The sequence below is a fragment of the Metopolophium dirhodum genome, chromosome 9 (assembly GCF_019925205.1).
Source record: "Metopolophium dirhodum isolate CAU chromosome 9, ASM1992520v1, whole genome shotgun sequence".
Taxonomy (NCBI): Eukaryota; Metazoa; Arthropoda; class Insecta; order Hemiptera; family Aphididae; genus Metopolophium; species Metopolophium dirhodum.
The window spans coordinates 22,624,665-22,650,298 of record NC_083568.1 but is presented as its reverse complement, the minus strand read 5'-3'; the positions used below and the strand labels follow the sequence as shown (position 1 = coordinate 22,650,298).

The 25,634-nt window shown below is 31.3% G+C and overlaps 3 protein-coding genes and 1 long non-coding RNA gene across 5 annotated transcripts; 2 read left to right on the top strand and 2 right to left on the bottom strand.

Moving 5' to 3' along the window:
* Positions 1-5,078: 5,078 nt before the first annotated feature.
* LOC132952756 (uncharacterized) lies at positions 5,079-11,386 on the bottom strand. The gene is made up of 4 exons (XR_009665509.1): positions 11,028-11,386; positions 7,608-7,852; positions 5,454-7,524; positions 5,079-5,357 (listed from the first exon to the last, which is right to left on the bottom strand). It is a non-coding gene; the product is annotated as an uncharacterized LOC132952756 (long non-coding RNA).
* Positions 8,009-21,630, top strand: LOC132952753 (uncharacterized). Of its 2 annotated transcripts, XM_061025169.1 has the most exons (6): positions 8,009-10,359; positions 12,469-12,794; positions 14,891-15,305; positions 16,977-17,045; positions 17,979-18,068; positions 21,288-21,630. In XM_061025169.1, the coding sequence occupies exons 1-6, from the start codon at positions 10,219-10,221 to the stop codon at positions 21,363-21,365; spliced, it is 1,119 nt and encodes a 372-aa protein (XP_060881152.1). In that variant the 5' UTR covers positions 8,009-10,218; the 3' UTR covers positions 21,366-21,630. The 2 variants fall into 2 exon arrangements, with proteins under 2 accessions (XP_060881152.1, XP_060881151.1); XM_061025168.1 differs by lacking the exon at positions 21,288-21,630 and having other exon boundaries at positions 17,979-18,191.
* Positions 21,631-21,780: 150 nt separating this feature from the next.
* On the top strand, positions 21,781-24,647 carry LOC132952754 (uncharacterized). The gene is made up of 3 exons (XM_061025170.1): positions 21,781-21,935; positions 22,618-22,958; positions 24,043-24,647. The coding sequence occupies exons 1-3, from the start codon at positions 21,921-21,923 to the stop codon at positions 24,494-24,496; spliced, it is 810 nt and encodes a 269-aa protein (XP_060881153.1). The 5' UTR covers positions 21,781-21,920; the 3' UTR covers positions 24,497-24,647.
* Positions 24,621-25,599, bottom strand: LOC132952755 (uncharacterized). The gene is made up of 2 exons (XM_061025171.1): positions 25,431-25,599; positions 24,621-25,269 (listed from the first exon to the last, which is right to left on the bottom strand). Exons 1-2 carry the CDS (start codon positions 25,443-25,445, stop codon positions 24,931-24,933), a joined length of 354 nt encoding a protein of 117 aa, XP_060881154.1. The 5' UTR covers positions 25,446-25,599; the 3' UTR covers positions 24,621-24,930.
* Between the last annotated feature and the right edge of the window lie 35 nt (positions 25,600-25,634).

Genomic DNA, 25,634 nt, shown 5'->3' with positions numbered 1-25,634 from the left:
TCGTTGATAATATATGAAACGAATTCTTTGCTTGGAAAGCAATGTTTTAGAAAATTCAGAAAATGCAGTTTATATTTAAATATTATAAATAATAATTTCTGATGCATTGATGCGGAAGAGTGAGGGGGTGGACAATCAACCGAACCGAAATCTAACATCTTAAACACTTAATATAAACAATTTTTCACACACGCGTCATGGTATGGAAATAAAAAAATATTTATAATTCATATTTATACTGATTTTCTACCGAAAAATTAAATTACTTTAATCTCAATATTATTTATTAGTTAACGATATCTTTGCTTAGAATCGTTTTTCATTTGTTCGTTTTGTATTTTAATAATTTATACGTGGATATATTATTATTACTAATAATTATAGTAGTTGTGTTTGTTTTATTTCATTAATTTATTTAGTACTATACCAATAAATTATATATTAATTAATAATTTTTAAAACATTGTGTTCAAAAAAATAAAAAAAAAATGTGATTTTAATTAGAGTCTTGTAATGTACCTACCTATATTTAAAAAATAAATAAATATAATAATAACTGTTGAACTTTTAGGGACATAATAGGTAACACATTCGTGTATGTAGTATTACACTATTTATATAGGTATATTTATATACCTATACGAGTATATGAGTAGGTATATTATTCATAAGTGCGCACACGTCAGGATAGGCAGTTGACCATTCCGTGAATATACTTTTATGTGTACATGGTTATACATCCCTAATCGCTATGATATAGAATATAGATATTAGGTGAACAATAGAAGTTAAGTATGTGACCCTAAATTAATAGTTACCTATAACTTTTAACGTTGTATTTGGAAAAAAAATTACCAGTTATTAATTAAAATTGTATGTTATGACTATTATCAGTTATAAGTCATAACACATATTTCTATAAATTAAACCAAAATATTTATATATTTATATTAAGTACCCTGTATAGGTATGCACCTATTAATTATAATTATTCTACAAACAGGGACTGGAAAAACGACGACGGCGTTTATATCTCGAATATTTTATACATTTCTAGTCTGGAACTAAATTATGCGCCTATAACACTTGGATAGCACATTTTTCGTGACATAAAATATTTGTTATAAGTCTTAAAAGTAAATTTAAGCCCCAAAAGAATATAAAAACAAACTTACTTTAATTATCGACTCCTTCGGCGGAATCCGTGACGTGTGTGAATTGCGACGCCCATGAGGAAACGCTCCAGAATACAGCCAGAACTTATAATATTGTGATTTAAGAAAAATAAAATTATACGAAACGCAGTAAGTTTTTTGCTCATATCTTATTTGCTAATTGAAATTTTAGAATTTTTAATCGACTGTGTCTTCTGCAACGACTTTGAGATTTGCCATAGATTAAATAAATAAACGATAGATATTATACTAGGTACGTCAATATGATGAATCCACGGATATAATATAATGCAACTTTTTATATCAAAGAGTTCTGTGTTAAGGACCAATTTGTTCATTAAAATTTGATATGACAATAAACCAAAATAGTTTATAATTTTGAATTTGAGTTATAATAATATGATATAGGTATTATTTAAATTATTATTTTCGTTTATCAATTTAATTATTGATTAAGGTGGTGAATAGATATCAGAAGCACAAGAATATTTTTATAAGAGCATATTGTATTTTATGAATTATTAAATAAAAATGTGATTACTGGATTTTAGAGTTAACATAAAGCCATAAACGTATACAGTAAATTCATCAAATACTATAATACCAACTATATTTTTACAATGATGTATGTTTTTTTTTTTTAATATTTTTAATTATTTTTTCTTGTGGTCTGTGTAAACGATAAGTATTCGTAATAAAGATTCAATTAAACCATATGTTTATTTTTAGTTTAATTTAATTGTAGGTATTTAGTAAATAATAATAGGTATACGAAATTGTGTTTTCGAATAGCAATTTATTGTTTGTATTAATACCTACACCATAATAGGGAACTAAAATTTTGTAAATGATGTACAAATGTATTTTTGGTATTTTAAGGCTGCTGTAAGATCAATTTATGAGAATCCTTGCATTAAATTGTTAGGATTATTTGATATGAATAATTATTTTATTACATATAGGTTTATTATATATTGGTAAGTCGATCAGAAACTATATTTACACTGAATGTTAATAGTAAAAAGCTATTAAAAAATCTATTATTTGTATTTATTTGTTAATAATAATTAAGACTTAAATATTAGCAGTAATCTTGTTCCTTTCACAAAATGTTTTTTAATTATTTTTAATTTAATTTACATTTATCCCAAAGTGATCTCTGAATAATCATTCAATGATGAATTTAATAGTTACATTCTCGGTTACATTAATTGGATTATAAATTAAAATAAACTACAGTTTCCAGCTTCTACTACAACATTATTTTATATTTTATTTCATGTTTTTAATTTTTTAAACGCAGTCTGCACCTTGTGTTGGTGATCTTACACGTAATATAATAAAATTTATACTAGTGATGAGTAGGTAATATTTACACGATTATTAACTAAAAAAATATCTATGAAGTATAAACATCCGCATTTCCATTAACTATAAATTCATAATTGTATGAGCTATACATGTTACATATATTTTTCGAAAAAACTATTTAAAAAAACAAGAATAATTCCTATTTGATGTCACACGGGTTGATCTAGCAACTGACTGCTACGACAACTGTGCAATTTTTTTTAAGCATAATACGTTTTGAAAACGTCCAGAAAAGAGTTTGTTTTAAGACTGTCTGTCTTGATAACAACTAATTTAATTTAGAGTGTATTGTTATATTATATTATAACGAAATTAATAATTATAGTAAAATATATAATTGCAAGACATTTAATACCTATATCTATAGCCATCTAGGGTATAAACTACACTAAAAAAGGTGTAAGTATGCTAATAAAATATATGAGGTGTATAATGTATTTATGTATATAAAAATATAAAATATAAAGATTAATAACATTATATTGTTTTAAATACTTCGCGCAAACCTAAGGTGATACCCGGCACATAGTATAACATGCAAAAAGGTGCGTATTAAACTTGGCGTGGTAAAACGAAGACGGTCTCGCGTATTTTATACATTGCGCTATTGGGATTAAACTTATAAATGCTTCTACGTCACCTAGTTAACAGATTGTCCGTGGCAATAAATATTTAATTTAAGTCTAAAAAGTAAATGTAAAATAGTAGGTAATAATATGAAAACAAACTTACTCGTAAACATCTACTTTTCCGGTGAAACGTAGCTAGAGTGCCACCATCGCCGAAGAAGAAGCTATCTTCATCCATCTTCATCTACTCATCTCACTCCGATGAGCTGAAACTTGAAAGTATCGAAATATTTTATGAAAATAACCTGATCAAACGAAATTTGCGAGTTTGTGTTACAACTCATCCGGTTTAACGAACTGTCCGTTTATATTTATTATTTTTTTGTTCACTGAAATCAAAATATACAATATATTATATTTATAATACAATAGTATTGCTGAAATTATTAGAATTGTTAACCGTCGCCGACGAATTTCGACAATTGACGATTGCCATAGATATCATAAAATATATTATTTACTATGATAAATCCAAAGAACTTATATATTATTATATAAGTACTCAGTAAACCTATACGGTATATTTATAAATCGTATGTTCTTTTTCAGAAATCTTTGTGATCTGCAATGCACCTATTCTGATTTCTATTTCAATTATAGTTCGCATGCCAAATTTAACTATACAAACTGGTCCGCAAGCTTATAGACATTCTAATACATTCTCCCGCCAGTGCCAATAGACAAAGTGTTTGAGAAGTTATATTTTTTTGGTACCTAATTAATTTACAATATGAATTATTATAAGTTACCTATGTAGGTACTTGTCCAAAACTCGACTACCTGTAAATCATTGGTTTTTATGGTATAGCATTACGAAGTTCACGATTTTCGGTGTCTTACACACCTGTACAACGCTTAAAGTTTACCGAGCTTAAGTATTACAAATTAATTTTTTTTTTAATCTAGGTAAATCAACGTTTTAAAATTGATGATGCAAAAATAATTCTGACACCCACCCATGGTGGTTTTACATAACAAGTCGAGGGATGTTTTTGATTTTAATTGTTCGAGCAAGCGCAGTGTGGTACACCGGGTACATATAAAAATACCAACAATTTCAATTAGTTATAATACATATAACTTAAAAATAAGACTGACCGCCAAGTTCAGACTTCCCTATCGTTTTCAGTTAAAAACTAATGATTTCCGGCAATTATTTTAGACATATCGTTCTTAATTCGTTGTTACTTGTAATATATACATATGCCTATTTTAAAAATATTATTCGTGGGTAATTGAAACGTCTAAAATATATTATCATATACAAATACGGTAATAAACAAATAATAATAATTCAACTTAACCGGCTACGGTATTAATAATATTTAATTATATCAATATAAATATAGTATACAATATCCTAGGCTGACAAATCGTCTCCACTTAAAATCGTTTTTCGTATACTATGATATTATATCATTGAATTCAAATTAACCACTATCCATAACAGTCACCCACTTGTAACCTACTGTTCAGCAGAGTCACTTCCAATTTTTTTTTTTAGATTCTGAGGGAAGCGATGAATGTATTGATTTTACAATGATGTGTGTTTTTTTTTATTTTTTTTTGTGTCTGTCAAAGTTCGTTTTCGAGAAAATCGATTTTGGTTTTTGGTGCAACTCTAAAACAAATGACCGTAGGTACATTAAATTTTGACTGAATGCTTATACAGTAAAACCTGTGTAATATGGAACCTGAATAACGTGGAAACCTGACTTTTATGGAAAAATGTTACGGTCCCGGCGAACCTAATGTAGTTTTAAATACATTATTCTTATAGTTATTATTCTTATTACATTATTCTTATAATCATATCTAATTTTGTATGATTAAAATATGTTTCCTTTATACCCAAATAATTTTTAAGTACCTACAAATAATATAGAACTCAATTTTATTTTAACAATAAATACTTTTATTAATACAGTGTTGACTTTGTAGATGGGTATTAATAAATTAACTGTACATTCAGGATTACATACATTCAGGTGAATAATTATAAGATTGCAATGATAGATGTAAGATGTAAGATGTTAGATGTAAGATGTAAGATGTAAGATGTATTGTTGATTCATCAATACGATGCTGGGTGGACTTGAGGACTTCCCATGTTCAGCGACCGGCGTTGACCCGTCTTGTAGCACAGCGGAAACTTCGTACAGCTGACTGTTCGACAAAGACACTGTAATATTATTTGAAAAATATTATTTCTACTTAATCGTAATAACTGGGTATAATGAGTTTAATATTATATTATATTACAATAAATATTAAGTACCAATATTATTAGCTTCTAATAATTGGGACGTCATTTTTGTAGATATTGATCCGGATAAAATGATGCTGGCCCAACGCTATGCCACGGTTTATGGCGTACCTATCCGATGAAATTGTTGGAGACTCTTTCAAACTGGGCAATCTGATAAACGGTGACGTTATCGTTACTTCACGGCCATCATATGGTAGACCAGAATACACAAAAATGTAGGTCATCGGGCTGTCGGCTGTATGTATGATAAAGTCCTGGAAGTGGGAATTACAATAGCCCCTAAAATGTTGTTACACCTCAACCTTAATAAAAACAAAGAATGATTAAAAAATGGCAACAGAATTGGCCTACAAATCTGAAAATAAGTTTATGGACAGATAACTTCTCAACGTAATATTATGACCGATCCAATAATAACTTTCCATAGGTATATCAGACCTATGTGCGACGGCTGCTCACCAACGTATCGACATCCACCAGATAACTTTGGTAAGTTTTCAAACTATACGGCTCATTCTTGCGGAATGATAAAGAAAATTAATTTATTAGATAAATATTATACTGTAACGCACTATTATGCAGATGGATGTCGACCGGTTTGGGAGCGACGTCTGATACGCCATTGTTGTAATGAATTCAAACATAAATAATATATTATTATAATATTTTTATATGTATATAGGTACGGTTAGGTATATTATATTAATTAAGTAGGTACTATATTAATATAGTCTATTAATTATTTTTTTACTATGCTTTTATTGTATTAAAATATACACAATGACTTACAACTTACATTATTGGACCGGACATACAGCAACGTCGAGTTGAGGTACCTGTCCATAAACACATTTTCATCAGCAAAATATAATATAAAATATAAAGTAAAGAAATGCATAAAGAAAAAACTGTATTTATTCATACAATTTTGAAATCAAAAACATTAGAACAAGATAATGCTTTCTTGATAAATTAAAAATATTTGAAGATTTTATTTGTCATACGTTTACATGGCAATAATAAAATTCCATTAAACTTATTAGGTACGTAAACAACATTTATTAATATGTCAAATATTTAAAATTTCAAAAAAGGGGGACCCTCGTGTTAATACCCCTCACTTTGTTTTTTGGATAGCGCTGGGAGTTTTTGTGCACAAACGTCGGGACCTGGTGCACATTTCTGCACAAACGATGCACAAACGTTTGGCGTGGTCAGAAGTTCAAATTTCGAAAGTGGGGGGGGGGGGCATTGAAATGAACCTTACACAATGTAACAGAAAGGACTGACAGATTAAATTAACTAGGTATATCTAATATCTGTACTACCTAATACTTAACTCTAACTGTCCATGTAATAACTTTTATATTCATTTTTTTTAATTTTGTTTAATTTTATGGTTATTGTCAATATTATAGTAATATAACAACAACAAAAAATGTAATATTGATAAGAATTACAGTTATTGCATAGTTATATTTAATTACATTTGTCCGCCATTCTATTTTACGCCCTGTACCTATATAATTCTATACTAATTGCAACAGAATTTTTAATGAGAATAACAAAAGAAGTTTTTAATTAATTTAACAAATTAATAAATTTACATTGCCCGAATGAAATCATAATAATTATTGTATGATTGAACGGCGCCAAAGTCCAGACAATCTATACACTATGCGCTACATATCTTATACATATATAGACCAGTTTTGGTTATGGCTACCTCAGTATAATAATACTATTTAGTTTACAACGCACAATTATTATATAATATTGAATACATTAATGTAATATCAGAGTGTTATAGAAATTATGGAATGAAGGTAAATTGGTCGACCTCGAGTTACCTATCGTTAAAAATGTTTTAAAGGACGTGCGTATTCTATTAATCGGATCCCAAAGGTATAATATGAATTGCCATAAATTAACGTGTTAAACTAAATACATATAATATAATAATTTATAATATTATCTTATTGATTGCATTCCAGGGTTATTGAAACAACTATCCGATTTCTGTTCCAGTTGCGTTTGCAGTTGACTAAAATATAGAGATGCCGTATTTTATTATTGGTACCTAATAAAATATTATAATAATTCGTGTTAATATATACATGTATAGTATAGAATATAGATACATCAAAAATACTTTAATACTACCTATCATAACTTGTTGAAAAACCCAGTTAGGGCATATAAATGCATGAGTTCGCGAGTTCATCTTATTTTTGCTTATTTTCTCATTTTAATAATATGCTTTTCTCATTTGTACATTTTCTTGAATTTGGACGATACAGTTTTACAGTTGTAATTTTATCGCAGTGGTAATAATAACAGGATCATGTGTTAAACCCGGTCTGGAGTGGCATGCAATACCGTAACCTGTTGTTATCGCGTATCTACATCTGTGGACAAAAGTCAAACTTGAAACATCTTTAATCTTAATAAAATATTAACAAAATTAATAAAATATTAAACGGAGAACAAGAAAACGTTGGTAGTTTAGATATACCTGAAGACTTAACAAGTAGTGATATGGCATATTTCAAGTATGTCCCTACCACGTCAGCTGATGTAGAGCGTTCATTTTATTATTTTTATAAGTCCATTTTTTCAAAGTCATTTTATAATTACAATATTTATTTAAATTAAACATTTTTTCATCCAGCATATGTGGGTATAATTTTTTTTCAAATTGCATATTTTTAAATTTTATAGTGCATATTTTAAAGCATATTTCACTTGTTTTTAGTGCATAAATGCATGCATATTTAAGACTTTTTTAGTGCATGAAATGCACAGCCCTGGTTATAACTATTATAACTTGTATAATAATTTTGTTATTAGTAATTCATTACAAGCGATAAGCTGTGTCACTATCATAGATTATAGACTAAATTTACCAAAATAACATTTTTAATTTCATGTACATATTATATTTTTACCTATATGTACAATGTACTATGTATATAGGTACAGCGATGTTGATATATTTTATATATGTTATATTGTTATCAAATATAAAAAGGTACCTATAGCCTATAGGTCACGCGAGCAAATTGGCTTTAAATATGATAGTAATTTGTCTTTACGATTATTTCATTAATACAAGTTTTGCACCTGCTGAAATTTAATGGGATTACGCCAATGTAAGTACGCATATTTATCACTCGTATGTAGATACAAAACTGATGAGTTAGTGCATACCTACGACCTACACATACATTTTGGGTTCTGCCTACACGATTTGTATTTACTAATATAATATTATATGTACGTGAACGTCTCGAACTCTCTGCAAAACCATGGTTTTAAATCCCATGCAAACGATAAAACGAGATTAGATGTCCACGAAGATACGCATCCCTCCCACCAACAAGTAACCGAGTCGATTTCAAACCAGTGGCAATTTTTTGCAACTAATTTTCAACTGTTTACAGATATATTATTAATCAATTCCCAAAGCACAATATGAATTTGCATTTATTGCAGGTGCCTATGCTAACTATTGTCAATTGAAATCTGATACTATTATAAGGTAGGTATGTAGGTACCTACTAGCAGGGCGGCGGCATTACCCACCAAACTAATAATTAATAAAAATATTATACTATTTTTTTTATAATGTTGATTACCTATTAAGGTACATTACACCTACTATACTACAGGCCTGTAGCTGCTCTATACAGTATAAAATATATATTAAATAACTCAACGACACGATATTTCCTTACTCGATTTCCTCCTGTAAACCTCGCCGATACCAAACACTCAATACCGAGTGCAGTTTTCGAAGTGATAAAATAAAAAGAGTTATTTGTTGTACACGACGCGTATTTAAAAAAAAAAAAATTTTGCACCATATCTATATAATATGTTTACGTCATTCGTATATAAGTTATATAGGTACCTATAATTAAACATTAAATTGTAGACAACACGAATACTGGCCTAGGCTAAATACCCGAATTAGGTAATTTCGACAGAAACATAATAAATTAATAACATATATAATAGACAAGATGAATGATACATTAATTAAATTCACTTTTCATTATTCGACTTCTTTGCACGAAAAGTGGAATATATTATCTAGGCGACTAGGCCCGAGGCCACTGAGTAAAATATAATAATAATATGCCAAACCAAAAAATTAAATATTAATTCGTAAGAACTGACGGAATAATCAAAGCGTCGTTCCAATTACTTGTTTGATAAAATATTTATTGTCGAATTGAAGACAATCAAAATCGAAAACTTGTATTTATTTCTTGTGATACATCAAAGTAATAAATTCACTACCTACTTAATATAGTTACACGCCTATATCATTAATATAGATAAATATTAGCACGGTCAATAGTTTTATTATTAAAAAAAAAAAACATGCAGACACACACACACACATACATACACAATATAACATACACGAGGAATGATTATATAAATTTACTATTCATGAAAACTAAATTAGAACCTTGCAAATGGTCAAAAAGATGAAATATTGACGTTCATATTATATGTACACAATATGCATTTTCACCAATAAAAATTTATTATATTAAGCAAACTTTATTAATATTTTAAAACTAACATGTGAATGTACAGGTCGTGTTGTTTTGTTTGATCACAACAAATGGTTTTAATACTTTCACCGTAAATGACTTAGTTTACGCCGTATGAGTGTATAATACAAAATATTTCGATTGAAACTTATGCATCCATTTGTTTTTATGATTTTATCGTTTGACTAACATAGTTTTTCAAAAAAATGTCGATCACAAATAAAGACTTCTACGAAGATATAAGATCAACGTTAATGCTGTACAAAATTTTGGGACTGACGAGCCTTAAAAATGTATTTTATGGTCGAATAGATTTTCAATGGGGATCTAATCTTTTATGGCCATTGGTATGTATTTAAAAACTCGTTACGAATAGGTAGGTGTTATGTATAGCCAACACTATTGTAGGTATTATTATTTATAATATATCTATTACCTAGTAAGTACTAATTAATAATTATTATTACCTACTATCAGATTATATTTTGCAAGTCTCTACATATTGTAATGTATACCAACATAAAAATTGAAATGTTATTACCTAAGTAAACTTTTACAAGTTTACACTTTACAATATACTATAACTACCTAAATATTACAACTAAATTATTAATCAAGCAATTAAAAGCAATTGAAAAATACTCGTATAATTAATTTCGATATATTTATATAACTATACCTACAATCTACCCATACGATTTAATTTAATTCTCTATTATTTAGTTTTAAGCTCTACATTTAAGTACCTACTTACCTATATATAATTTCTAAATAATAATTTGTGTAATCCTCATCCAAACAACGTTGGATGTTCATAGATATTTATTGACTAATATAGATGAAATATGAATGATATATAAATTAGGTACCTACCTATATTAATTATAATTTATAAGTAGTGTATTAACTATTTTGATTTCGGAGCAATGAGAATTTTCAAATTTTTTTTCCAGTTTGAAGTATAGTAAAGATGATTAGTGATTAGTGATTACTATCAATTATTCGATATACCCACTTCATTACTTGTATAGGTAGAGAGTAACAGAGTTTTTGTAATAATGTCTTTTCTAGTTTTTTTTGTGGTAGGTACTAGGTTGATTCTGCTGCATTCAGTTGAAGTATAAGTTTAATTGAAATATAAGTTTGATGTAAACGCTGAATATTTATAACTTGTTATTTGTATGTCTATTGTATAAATATATAATATAGAATACAATGTAATATTAAAACAATATGTCACTCTAATATTTTACGAAATGTTATAAGTGAACAATATCATTGATTATGAAAAAAAAAAACATAATAATATATTAAGTAAATATAAGTATCTAGTTGATACACGAAGATATAGAATAGGAGATCTGACCACTGTGATCGAATACAGACGACTGAACGTTAAGTATTGTCATAATAACCGCTATAAAAATATGTAAAATAGAGTCGAACAACGAGTTAACCTTTCGTTAATAAACATTGATTCAATTAAATTAAATTAGAAAGTTAAAAAATTGCTGTTTGTTATTAAAAAAAAAAAAAAAAACCAATCGAATATACCGAGTTGAAAATAAGCAATAAATTCATCTAATACATATTTTAAATTTAAAATAAATGTTATTATTTTATATATTTTTTTTTTTTTAGTAGAATTTATACAATCTGTAAATTAGATTTTTTATAATAAGAATATGAGCTATAAGTAATAATAACAGTTGACATGAGTTGCTTGATAAAAGGAGTAACCCAGCGGCTACACTTTACATGATATTATTTTATATTGTTTAAACAATTGTGTCTTTTTATTTTTGAGTGAGATCAAAAATGAAAATTCCTAGTACTTTTAAAAATAATTGGGGAAAAAAATACGAACATTTGTTAAAATCTTAATATTATTATTAAAATAATTATTAGGTAACCTCGGTCATCAAAATATTCGACCGTCCTCGCTCAGAATCGTTTTTCATCATATACAATGATTTATCATCATTGAATTCAAATTTAACACATCCATTACAGTGCCAACTCAATGACGAGGTATACTTGACACCTACTTAACAGCAGAGCGGTTACCCACTTGATGATTTTTTATTCATTATAATAATATTATTTGTATCATGTAGCCAAACAATATTATTAACCTTCGTGATTATTTAATCAAAAATGTAATATTTTGTTCTAATTTGAAGACAAACCGCTTTATTTTATGCATATAGGTAGTTTTTTTTAATTATCCTTAAAACTAACAACACATCATAATAACTGATCTGAAATTCAAAAATTAGACAGCTTAAAATGTCTGCTGGAAGCTGCTTGAAAACCTGAAAAAAACATTAAACAGTACGATAGTACGATGTATTATTGTAATGCCATAAAATATGAATAATATTGCGACACGCATTTTTTATGAGCGGATGTAGACATTTTTAATCACACCGTGTTTTCAATATTTGTCGATCAAGGTAACGTACATAACGCCATGCTATTTGCTGGTGTTCAAAGCCATAAGAAATCCAACGGCTACTCTGTGGTTTTGGACGGTAAATTTCATGCTGAGGGAACTTCTAAGTCAACTGACGTCGATCTACGTCGACATGCGTTTGCCGAAAATCATCGAGAACACAAACCGGTTCGACTCGAAGTACGGTCGGCCTACGGAACAAAGAACTCGCCCCCGTTACTACGTGGTCGCCTATCTGGGATGTACGTTTACGTTGCTTGCGTGCGGCTGCATCGATATTTTGCTTAACAAAATATCGGCCAAAGTATTCTACGAGTCGATTTTGAGGTATGTAACGATTGCATCACCGATATTATATTAAAATATTTATTATTAGGAACCCACGAGCAGGCGCAGATCTAGAAATCTATAGAATGGTTTCGAAACGTGGTCAAAGATGTTTTTTTAGAAAGCCGACAAATATTAGAGCAGATAGTTTTTCAAAATCATTACAAATTATGATAAAATCAATCTCCGCCACCAGTCAGTTTTTAGGCAATGACCTATATTGTTGGAGTTGTAATTGACCGAATTCCAATAAAAATAAATGTATAGCTAATTAGTTTATTAAGAAACTAGATTATATTATAAATACAACATTGTATAAGACGTTCATGGGGGGGGGGGGTTAATCCCTTATTACCATATAGCTCTTACCCCCCCCCCCCTCCGATCTGCGTCTGAAGTCGCACACATACGTATTACGTATAGTAGATGGGCACACGGCACTGTTGAAATCAGTTATTAGGTGTGTTAAAGTCGAACACATTTTATTTAAAGGACTTACCGACATTCGTAATCGTGTATAATATGAACTGCAGTGAAGAAAGTAGTTTATATTTTTTTTTTTCACACGTAGGGAAATTGACCAACAGAGACAATAATATAGGCAGGTACATGTGCAGACGTGGGTGTATGGTGTTTTCTTATTATTATCATTATACAATGTTACATAACGTCGTAATATTATTGCCTACTCGAGTCTATAGATTATACTTAACAACCTATTATTGTTAAAATATTTTTCTTTATTTCATCATGTATTATATCGGCGCTACAAAAATAAATCGCGGCCGTACGGGTTACATAAGTGTGTACACGATACAGTATAGCACGTAGGTATATTTAACTGAAAGACAGCACACACCGGCAATGGAGCTACAAAATACTATAATTATATTATTATTTCTTTATGAAAACTAACACGGGACGCGTTTCTACTGACGATACTGTGGTGGAGTAGATTTGTCGAGCAAAATGTCGTCGTCCGGTACTCCGATTATCTATGAACAAAATATAGAACGCAACATTTTTCAGCGAACGATTTGTAATGTCCGTCCGCAAACCCACAAAAAATATAACATTATATCGACCTTTCTCTTTCTTTTTTCATTTTTTCCTACCGTTTGCTAATTTTTATAATACATTAACACGACACACGTAGGGCATCACTTTTTCTGAGACACCTACAGACTTCAGAGCGTGTCAATTCGTCGCGGGACGCTATACACAATTACTTAGCCACCATAAATATACGACTTACGAATCTCCTTCCCGAATCCCGATCAACCCTATCTAGCGTCGCCGGTCTCAAAATACCGAATGCCAAAAATTGGCTACTTATATTTGCATAATACACGACAGCTATTTTTTTTTTGCGTTGGGTGCTGTTGGGTAGGTATATCTACGATCTACCTATAAATGTTTGTGCCCCACTCGCCAAGCCATATTGTATTATTGTCTTTGTCTCTGCAAATATGAACCACCTATACAGTGTGCCCCAAAAGCACCACATAATCATCCTTGTTATCTCCGTGGCAAATCAGTTATATAATATCTAAATGAGGTTTTTTCAACAAAAATAATGTGTGCCATTAAATCGGAATTTGTTTTGATTACTATGTACCGTTAAATACAGCACTTAAATAATATGTATCCATCTTGTATATAGGTAGATGAGTGACGGTATCACAAAGATACTTAGGGCCTCGCGGGACTTGGGAGTTGGGACACACTGTGGTATATTGTTAATAATATCATAAAATCATTGTATATCATGCGTATACCTGCAGGCGCGGATCCAAGGGGGGGGGGGGGGGGGAAAGGGGCCATGCTCCCCTCGTAGACTGGTGAATTTTCTATTATATCTATTTTCGGCAGCCGATAAAATGCATTGTCCGTTTTTATCGTTCGCCGTCTGGGTTTTAAATAATAATATTTGCTTATTAGCTTACATAGTATGTACAATGTTTTTATTAGACTTAGGCTGAAATTTTATTTAAGATGCCCCCCCCCCCCCCCCCCACCTCCATCAATATGTTCTAGATCCACGCCTGTATTATACTGCTATATGCTCGATGGTTTTGTCATTTATTACCGCGCAGGTACATGAGTTCGATATTTCCGCTGCTGTACTTGCTGTTCTGCGACGAGATGTGCATTCGCTTCCGGTCGTTGCGCACGCGGTGGCGCATGGAAGTGGCCAAGGTGCTCGCGTCCACGCCGCGGATCACGTGTCAAGTAATGGAATCGGAGCGGCTGGCGCACGCGCAGCTCTGCGACCTCGTCGAGGAGGTACGCGTGGCATTCGGGCCCCGGATCACCACGTACCTGCTTTTCGTGTTCCTCGAGCACCTTGCCCGGTTCTACTTCGACACGTACGTGATGCCCACGTACAGGTACAAGCACTCGGCGCTGGAGAACAAGGGCGTCAGCATGCTGGAGTCGTTGATGTTCCTGGGTCACGCATGGATCGGTACATACCTGGTCGCCTATCTGTCAGACACGCTCACCGAATCTGTAATTAGATCCATAATATTTTGGGTAGTACCTACGTCACTGCGGGCACAAGACATAACGGCTGCAGAGATGGATAAGCCCCACTGGTGGGGATTTGATTGAATTTTAGGGGGGCTTTCAATGTTTTTTGGGAGTGAGTATGCCCCCCAAGCACCCCCCTCCACCAATTGCCACCTATCATGAGAACGATACAAAAATAGATTGATAGACCCGTATAGAAGACGGCACATGGCACATAAAATGCGTGTTGATTTCGTGAAATAATGGTTTTATTATTACACCTTCAGCGAACTGAGAGTTGAGACAAATGCCTTTTTAGTTTTTCAGAGTACGTTTGCCCACTGCAGTATGAAAATAAAATTACAGATCATGTTTTTATTGCACATGATGCAGGTACCAGGTACCTGGTATCTACATGTATCTACAGTGAATTCTACACAAACGTTGAAACGTCATAAACTATAACTATCATTTAAAAAAATAGAATATTATACACGAACATGTTATAATTATTAATATTTTAATAAAAAACCAAAAAATAATATAATAAGGTTAACCATCCGTTCACCATTGTATTATGGAATGTTTGCTCGGCGTGACACGCACAATTACATAACAAATATTATGTTTGTGCAACTACTCGTCACTGTACTGTATACACTATACAGTGTACCTGCCGTAATAGTTGTTCGATATGTAAGCTAACCTATTACACACGAAATAATAATATATTGTTGGTATTTTTCCTAAAGTTTCATATGACTGTGTAGTATTGCAATAATATCAAAATCAAACATTATATTAAAATATCGATATTTTCAAAAAAAATTTTGCTTAAGGGTATAAATTATTTAATTAAAAATTAAAATAACGATTTAAAAAAAACACATATTTTAAACTATGAAAAGCAAATGTTTTAAATGACGAGATATGCAAAAGTAAAAATATGATCAATTAACCATGCGGATTGGTCATGCTCATTTGGTCTGTCGACTATCGTCGTCAAAAAAGAAAAAGGCATAATAACCTACGCGGCTACATGTTTGTTGATGTTAATTTTTACAATCCACGCTAATAATTATAACAGCTAACTTTAAAGACATCTTGGGTGATAAATATTTTATGAATCCGTGACACATCAACACATGCTTTAACGGAGACAAGTAAATTATTATCAGACACAGTAATATCCCTACTACGAGCTTTGAAGAGGAACGCTCGTCACTGAATGGACTTTAGGGGGGCTTTCCATTATTTTTAGGGGGTGAGTTTTTATAAATCCAAAAAGGAGGTATATGTCAAAAAAAAGGTTGAGAATCTCTAGTATAATCTTATTTTAAATATTATAAAGTAATTCGAGACCACCGATATTATATAATATATACTTACGTATAACACCTATGTACACCGCAATCATGTACGCACAATATCATCATTATTCGAGATCATATTACCTGTCTCATTAACGAAATAGTTTCGCCTGACCACACGAACATTATTTAAACAACCCTGGTATCCGATACAAAAATAAATTTTCAACTATAACACGCGACCTCCTAAGCCATCCTCTAACTAAATAATAATATAATAAGGCAAACTTTTTATAAATGTAATTATTGCCAGGAAAATCATTGTCATTAAAATAATATTATATTATACAATTGTCTATAGAGCAAAGAAATAATAACAGACTTAAGAAACATACCGATATGGAAATTACCTCAAGACTGCTCTGAACAGGTATATATGACTTTTTGATTTATTTTAATTTTAATTTTAAACATTTTTACTATATAATTTAAATCTAAAACTATATGATTTATGTTATAAATAAAATCTTATACAATCGTATTTAACGTTTCAATCATAACAGGTATTTAATTTCCCTTTCTAGCTTACAAGTGACATTAAAACTATAAAAATAAATATTTTTACGATTATGGGTTACCTCCTTTACTTACATGTCAAATGTTTTTCGTATATTTATATTTTCATTTGTTTTAACCGCTTAAGAATTAAAATATATTTATTAAAACTCCAAATATCTACAGGTTGTAGACGAACATATTTTAAATTAAAACTCAAATGGTTATTTAACATTATAGTTATCTCTGATTTCTTTTATATTTTCCTACAAAAAGCTATTAAAAAAAACTTTTTTAAACATTGTTTAAGTCTTGTTATTGATTAGATCTCACTCTTTCGGCACAGGTGGATTTTAGTTTTGGAAAGGTTAACAATAACTTTTTGTTTTATTTTATATGTATATAGTATTATACGTATGATTACTATGTGGATAGATTGAAATCAATAAACTTATAATTAATAAAAATGATAAAAAAATATCGTCTTCCACCTTAATCATATACTTTACAAAGATTAAATAACATGTTTACTGTTTACGATGCTCAAGTTATAATAAAATATTAACCATATTTTTTTTCTTCAATAATATAAAATACTAAATACCAGTTATCTGTTGATACAGTTTAACTTAATATACATTAAATATTGCACAACTAGAACGTCTACAATTTAATCAATACAAATATTCATACCAAACACACATAATATTATATTGTATAGTTTTAGATTTTGTCAAGTTAATGTAATACGCAAAGTCGTGTATAGGTAGGTTTATGTATTTTAATGAATGTATTGTGCACTGTGCAGGTTACTTTCTTCATGTCTCAAGTACAGAATTCTCAAACCGTTATTACAGCTTCTGGTCTATTCACGGTCAATAAAACTATTTTATCGTCAGTAAGTATAATAGAAGCAATAAACGATCTTAATATAATAAATTGTTACTGTCGTCATTCGTGTAATGGTGTTCATAAAATACTAGTCGAATTGATTTTAGGTTTCTTTTGGTGCAGCAAATAAATTGCATCTGACTCCTGTGCTTAATAATAAATTATATTATTAAAAAATATTACATGAAAGTATATGCTTAAGGCTAACCAATTAAACCAGGCCAATATAACATTTAAAAACACTCGAAAAAAATAGCTTTAGGTATAATATACCTACCATGCCTACCCTACTATTCCCAAAACACATAAATTATTAACAATGTTGACAATCGAAACACTTAAAATTGTATTGTACTGTAAATAATAGATTTTTTTTATTGCGGTTGAAATATAATTTTGCGATTATTTAAAACCCATCACTATATAATGATCAGTGTTGCGTGTACTGCAAAACGTAGGTCCTATCTCTCTACAAAAAAATAAAAAAACAATATTCAAGTCTTCGTGAGTGACGAATAAGTTCTAAGAATATGCGGACACACGTCATACTAAGGACGGCGGGTAAACATGTATAATTCACTCCACCCCAAACTACTCGGGTGAAGTGTTGTGTAGACACGTGTTATTATTACAGTAAATATTATAATACTTACTATAAAATAATATGAGGCATTATTATCGCACTCGAATAACAATATTGAATACTCAGGTGGGCGGGGCTGTTTTTGTTCTTCAAATTTCCAAATTATTTGAATTGTGTATACTTGTGGCAGTGTCTATACACAAGTGCAAAGTACCCTTTTTCTATACATATTCATGCGCTATACATACAATATTGAATACACATACTCGTGTGGCACTTTTCAAATATTAGCTACCATAAAAAGTGTTTTTCTAGACAATATTACCTATACATGAAACATTGTAAATGTTGTAAATCCAATAGCTCTGGATGTAAAACGAGCATAATTATTATAATATGATATGGCTGTTTCTCATAAATCGTACGGGAACGCGAATATTGTCACCACACGTTTGCGTGTAAGAGATACCAATATATTATAGACATTAAGTGGTTTAAATGTGTTGACAAATCGTACATAACGCCAACGCGTTTGTGAATATTATTTTGCGTGGCATTGTACTCATTCAACGATAATTATTTATACCAACGTACATAATATTATATAGCAACAAGTAGTTCAGAATGTTTTATGTAATGATCAAAAATTATTTGAATATAACACAGCTTCGTTTTTTTTTTAATTTTCACGTAATAACGTATAATATTATAAAATGTTAAAATGTATAGGTACGTATTAAATCACATTCACCAAAACGAATCTTTTACAAATCATATTTTTTACATGCCATCAATATGTTTTTAAGATAGTAATATTTAAAATGTGTAAAATATTGTTACGTTTCGCACAACATGTAGGTATTATATTATTATGTATCATTATTCAATATTATTCATTAGTATTACTAATATAATATAATACTTATACCTACCCATATAATTGAACGCTCTGTAATTTATTCTCGCCTAATTATATTATCAAGGTTCGTTCATACTACACTGATACATATTTTAAGATGCAAACATATTTTTTGACATTCTAATAATATAATAATGATAATTTTTTTTTTTATTAAAAATATTTAATTACAATCTATACAACATCTGTACAATAAGTAATTTTGATTTAAGATATTTACATAGCGAGACTGACAGATAAGGGAAGGCACTCAGTTTTATTACTTGAAATTAAAATCTAAATTTTACATAATATACTGTTTGTATATTTACGTTCATTGTACACCGTTGTCACTAACATCAGTATATCACTAGATCAGTACACTTTTTCATTATTTAATGCTATGGGTTTGGAGTCACCAAGTCTCACAAATTAAATTTGAAATTAATTAATGTAATAAATAATAATGTATGCGAATATATTTCGGTGGATTATCGTTGGATTATTACCATAAAATATAACCTATAATATAGGTACCCGTATGAAATGTAAAATCGCATAATATAAAGCATGAATCGATTTTAAGTAAAATAAATTTAACAAAATATTATTATATAGAAAGTGTAAGATTTTATTTCGATGAATAAAAATTAATACATTCGGTTGTCATCAATCATTTTTAAATATTTTAGGAAATTTTTTGTTGGAAGTATTTTATAATTTGTTGTGTCCCATTCTACATTTCAAGGTTTCATTCTAATAACTATGCTATCAACCAACCACTCCGTCTATGTATGCAGATAGCAAACTTGGATCCCAAATTCTCTTTTTTATAGACCATGTACCATGTATATATCATTTGCTTAATTTGATTAGTTTAAGGTATTATTTAATATGTGTTTACTCTTTTATTTCTGTTCTTTATATTTTCTACCCAAAAGTTATATGGGCATTTATTAAATAAAAAATAAAATTTTAAGAAGAAAATGATCGAAAAAATAATATTATTACTACCCTTTAAATATTCAAACACAATTGATTATTATATGCGCGATTACATTGATAGTTAATGACTGTAAAAAATAAATGCAAAATCTGAAAAATCTGAATTAAAAATAAAATAAACACAAAGTGTCAATGTTAACATTCGGCAAATAGACATCACTAAAATAAAATATTTTCAAGTTTTCATAAGCATAATATATTTTAATACTTGGGTTTACAACTCCAAGAGATGATGAAATAAGTATATGTTATTTGATCATTGTACATCGTTTACCAAACATGTATAATTAAAACCAACATGATATTCAAATAATTTAAAAGCTTTAAGACATCGCAATTATATGTATCTAAAAATAATCGTAAGCATCTGTGATACCATGATTGGTGCAGGTAGTATTATAGGTACTTATCTTCAATTACTAGAATAGAAATTTGAACAGTTAAGCGTTTAAAATTTATGAATACAAAGTTGAATTACTGCAGTACTGCACGTTTTATTGTAATTTATACAAATATAGAATAAAACCTATAGAATAAATACATAGGTATTCGCAGTATTTACTTATAACATTATATGTACTTTCACTGTCATTGGTTAATCGGAAATTGTCTATATAGGTACACATTATTTTTATTTTTATTTTGATATTTGTATAGAAATTATGGTACGTGTGTACTGTGTATAGGTACTTAAATTTTGGTCAACTCACATTTTTGTGTTTTTTTTGTTCTTTTTTTAGATAATAATATCATTGGCTACGTACATTATAGTACTCATACAATTGGCGCCAGACTTGGGACGCGTATTTATCGAATAAATTATGCAATATAAATAATAATAAATAATCATAATAATCATAAGTTACGAATACATTTAGAAATGTAATTTTACTAAACAATAATACACTCGCTTACTTCCCACGCACACAGTGGCGACTCAGCCGATGCACTCTTTGGGGCACGCCCATGAAATAATGAAAAATAAAAACACGTCTCGAGGAATTTTTTCGTACACTTCAGGCATTCGTTGCCCTTCAAAAAATTCATATTAACAATCACCATCGCATATTATATTTACCCGTTTGGATTGATCTCGTTTTGGTCTGGTTAAGCATTATTTCGCCCAGGAAGTCAAACACTACGTAAATGGAACGATCGGATTTTTTTTTTATGATTATTATTATTTAATTTTACATCGATAATGTTTCCCTCCATTATCTTCGGTTCCTTAGGGCGTATCCGTTAACCTTGCTCGCAATGCAAGGCAATCAGGACTCGGGCGACGATCTTTTATAAATACGCTATCCACAGACACCAGATAGTACAGTTCTCGTTTACTAGTTGCCGTAGTACAAGACAATATTGAAGAAATCATGAGCCGATTTGTCGTAAGTACATTGTATAACACTATAATAAAATTATATATTATACTATTATACTTTATAAACTCCGCGGTGTCTGTATATAATACATTTGAATAGAGACTTCGTTCGATCGATAAAACTATTGAGTTATATTTTAAAGTGTACGACGATGCATTTATTTTAAAAATATTCTAAGTTACATTTTTAAACAAAAACACTTTGAAAACGACCGATAGCATTTTAACTGCAACTCTAATTCAATTCGTGCCATGCAAGTCTTGTTCACTATAGTACCTACCTATAATATGAATACAAATTATTCTCGTTTATCGATACTTTAAGCACATAGTATAATATTAAATATATGATAAAATCTAGTTGATATTGATAAAATATTGTTTTAAAATATACCTTTTAACGTTTCAATACGATACACTGATAGTGCTAAACACTAAGCCGTTTTCTTTGGTACGATACACTCAAATCGAGAAATATATTTATATGATTTCACTGCGGTGCGTATTTTTAAAGTTTCGAATCGGGTCTTATATGGCTTTTGTCGTATAGTTATTATATGATATTTTAAAGACGTAGAAATCGATATAAGTCCTTTAAAATAACATATGTTCGAAAGTTGTCGGCCCAACCCCGCGATATTGTACTTTGTGACGATCGTTCTTACACCACATACCCATGGCGATTGCAGGTATTTGTCTCGATGGCGTTGACGTCGGTGGCGTTGGCAGCCCCCGCCCAGCAGAACGCCGCCATACTGACCGACGCCCGGTACCTGTCCAACAACGGTCAGTTCGGTGCCTCTTACACGCAGGGTGACGGTGTGGAGTTCAAGGAAGAGGCGGACGCTGAGGGTAACAGACGAGGCTCTTACAGTTACGTGGACCCCAACGGCCAGAGGCGCACAGTCAGCTACACCGCCGGCAAGGACGGTTTCAAGGCCACCGGCGATCACTTGCCGGTAGCCCCGTCTCCAGTCGCTGCACCCGCCGCACCCGCACCGAAGTCGGGTTCATGGCAACAAGACCAATGGTGAGTACACCACCGGCTACCCATCTTCTGCCCCTTACCCAGTCGAGGGTCGTAGTAGACCGGTTGCGGACATTTAACTTTTCGGACTCGATATAATAAATAGAGGGCCGCACTCGGCAGCGTAAGGGACCGCGATGCACACGCCCAATTTTTTTTTCTAACATTTTTATATCGCGCGCGCCGGTTGAAGTGACGGCCAATTACGAGCGTCGTCTATAGCTCGGCTGACGACGCGCAATTTGCTAGCCGTGACAGTTTTATGAGTATAGAAGTGCTTGTTTCCATAATAGTTTCTGACTGTTGCTGCTCGCGATCTATACTTCAGCACGGGTGGACGTCCACGGTCGTAATCGCGGCACAGTTCCAAAAAGTATAATATATATATGAGGTTAGAGCGCGAGATCGCTACCATCGTCCGCGCACGTGTGTACATTGGTGGTACAATAATATCCGTGACTCTCGGTGGGGGGAGGATAAGTGTTTTATTTTTAAAAAAATTTATCCGATATAGGTACTCGATAGTATACGCGTTCACATTATTTTATTTGCACTTTTCGTTCATAATTATATAAAATATATAATTTCAATGCGCGTTCTACTATACCTACCTATATATTATAATATTATAGTCGTCCTCTGTATATAGGTACGATTATATTTTATACGTTTGCAGCCGGATATAAAACAATATAATATTATATATAATGGTGGATGGACGCGACGTATATGTATTATAATAATGGGTACTGTTTGTTATTATTTCCAACACTAAAACGATGGTCTTGACATACATTATACAATTTCTATAATGCTTAACAAATAATTACAATTTTATTATTTGGTTGAAAATGGATTGTTAATTGTTTGCCGCATTATTATGACAGTTTAAAAGTTTAAACCATATAGGTCCGTCGTAGGCTGTATCCTACAAACAATTACAATACCCTATATAACGTCCGTTTTTCATTTCATACTCGTATTATTAAACTGCCTATATTATTATACTATGCTGTCCTCTACCTATGGTGAACTTTAAGCCGAAACGTGAGTTTTTATTTTTAAATTTATTTCGATTTTATTTTAGGTCTCAAGCACCAGCGGTCCCAAACCAATGGAACCAAGCACCAGCGGTCCCAAACCAATGGAACCAATGGAACGCAGAAACAACACCCAAGTACGACGACGGACAGTGGAACCAATGGAGCTCAGAAGCCGCATCGAAGTCCGATGATGGCCAATGGAACCAATGGAGCTCAGACGCTGAAGCAGCAAAGTCTGATGACGGCCAATGGAACCAATGGAGTTCAGAATCGTCTAACGACGGCCAATGGAACCAATGGAACTCCGCTCCATCGACTGCGGCGCCAAAACACAGTCAATGGAACCAATGGAACTCCATCCCAACCACTGCCAAATGGAACCAATGGAACTCTGCCCCGACCCCACCGCCCACGTCATACAACGTCAACCACGCTTCCGGCAAATTCAACTTGAACAGATCTCCAGACGGTTTCAGCTACACGTTCAGTCAAAACTGATGCGCACCTTTAGCTAAGCCCTAAGCAAAATACTAAATGTAACATATTGTTCTTCAATCGATTTGTTTTTTATATAATATTATTAAAGACTAGTCCACGTTAAACAAAAAAATTAATAAAACAATTCTATAAAATATATAATACAATTTAATTATTTCTTTCGTTCCTGCGAGTTACAACATAATACTTATCACGCATAGAATATGGTTTCCGGATTATCCGTCGAAAACGTCATTAATTATACCTACTATACAAACAAACGTTTTCCAAGTGAACATTTTTGAAACGGTTTTCGACGTCGATTTTCACAGGTAATTCTCCGAAACATAAAATATAATATTCATGATCAATAAAATAACAAAAAAAAAACTCAACAACAATAACAACAATTCGCCGAGTTTTCATTCGCCAGCAGTGTACGCCGCATGCGATGACTATGGACCCGCAACGTCCACGGCGGGATCGGAACAGCCTGTCTTGTTCGTGCACACGAACTGTCCTTTGGTAGTATCATCCTGTCCGGCGAGCTGGTCGATATGAGGCACTGGAGTTTCCAAAGGTATTTCGTCCGTGGTCGCGTCAGTAGCGTCATCTCCATCGTATTCCCAAGTATTATCTTCCGTTGTACCATCCGACTCGGTCGTACCAATCGTGTACACCTCATCACCGTCGTCCGTCAAGGAGAAACTTGGATTATATCGATCGATGGTACCCAACCGTCCCGGAGCACATCTCGATGTCGTAAGTACTAAGAAGAATACAACAGATTTCGCCTGTAAACGATATAGCAATAATATATTAAATTTTTATTGATATCTAATGAAATAATTCATAGTATACGTCGCACGCAATTTATGAATAATCTCGGTTTCGGTAATTATAATAATAATAAAAAAAGATATTAATTGTATGTACGATTAGATCTTTTACTTACGAACAAAGATTTCATAGTAACCGAGAGTGCGAGAAATATAATTTGAGCATGAATTCAGTTGCCCCCGGGCTTTTATAGGAGCACGGATGAAAAAAAACAACAAGTGCGCTCCAGATCACGTAGTTCAATGTCAACTGGTCCATATGCGTATCTAAACAACCGACATTGGGCGTATTCGTCGTTGCTGGTTTTAAATATTTTATT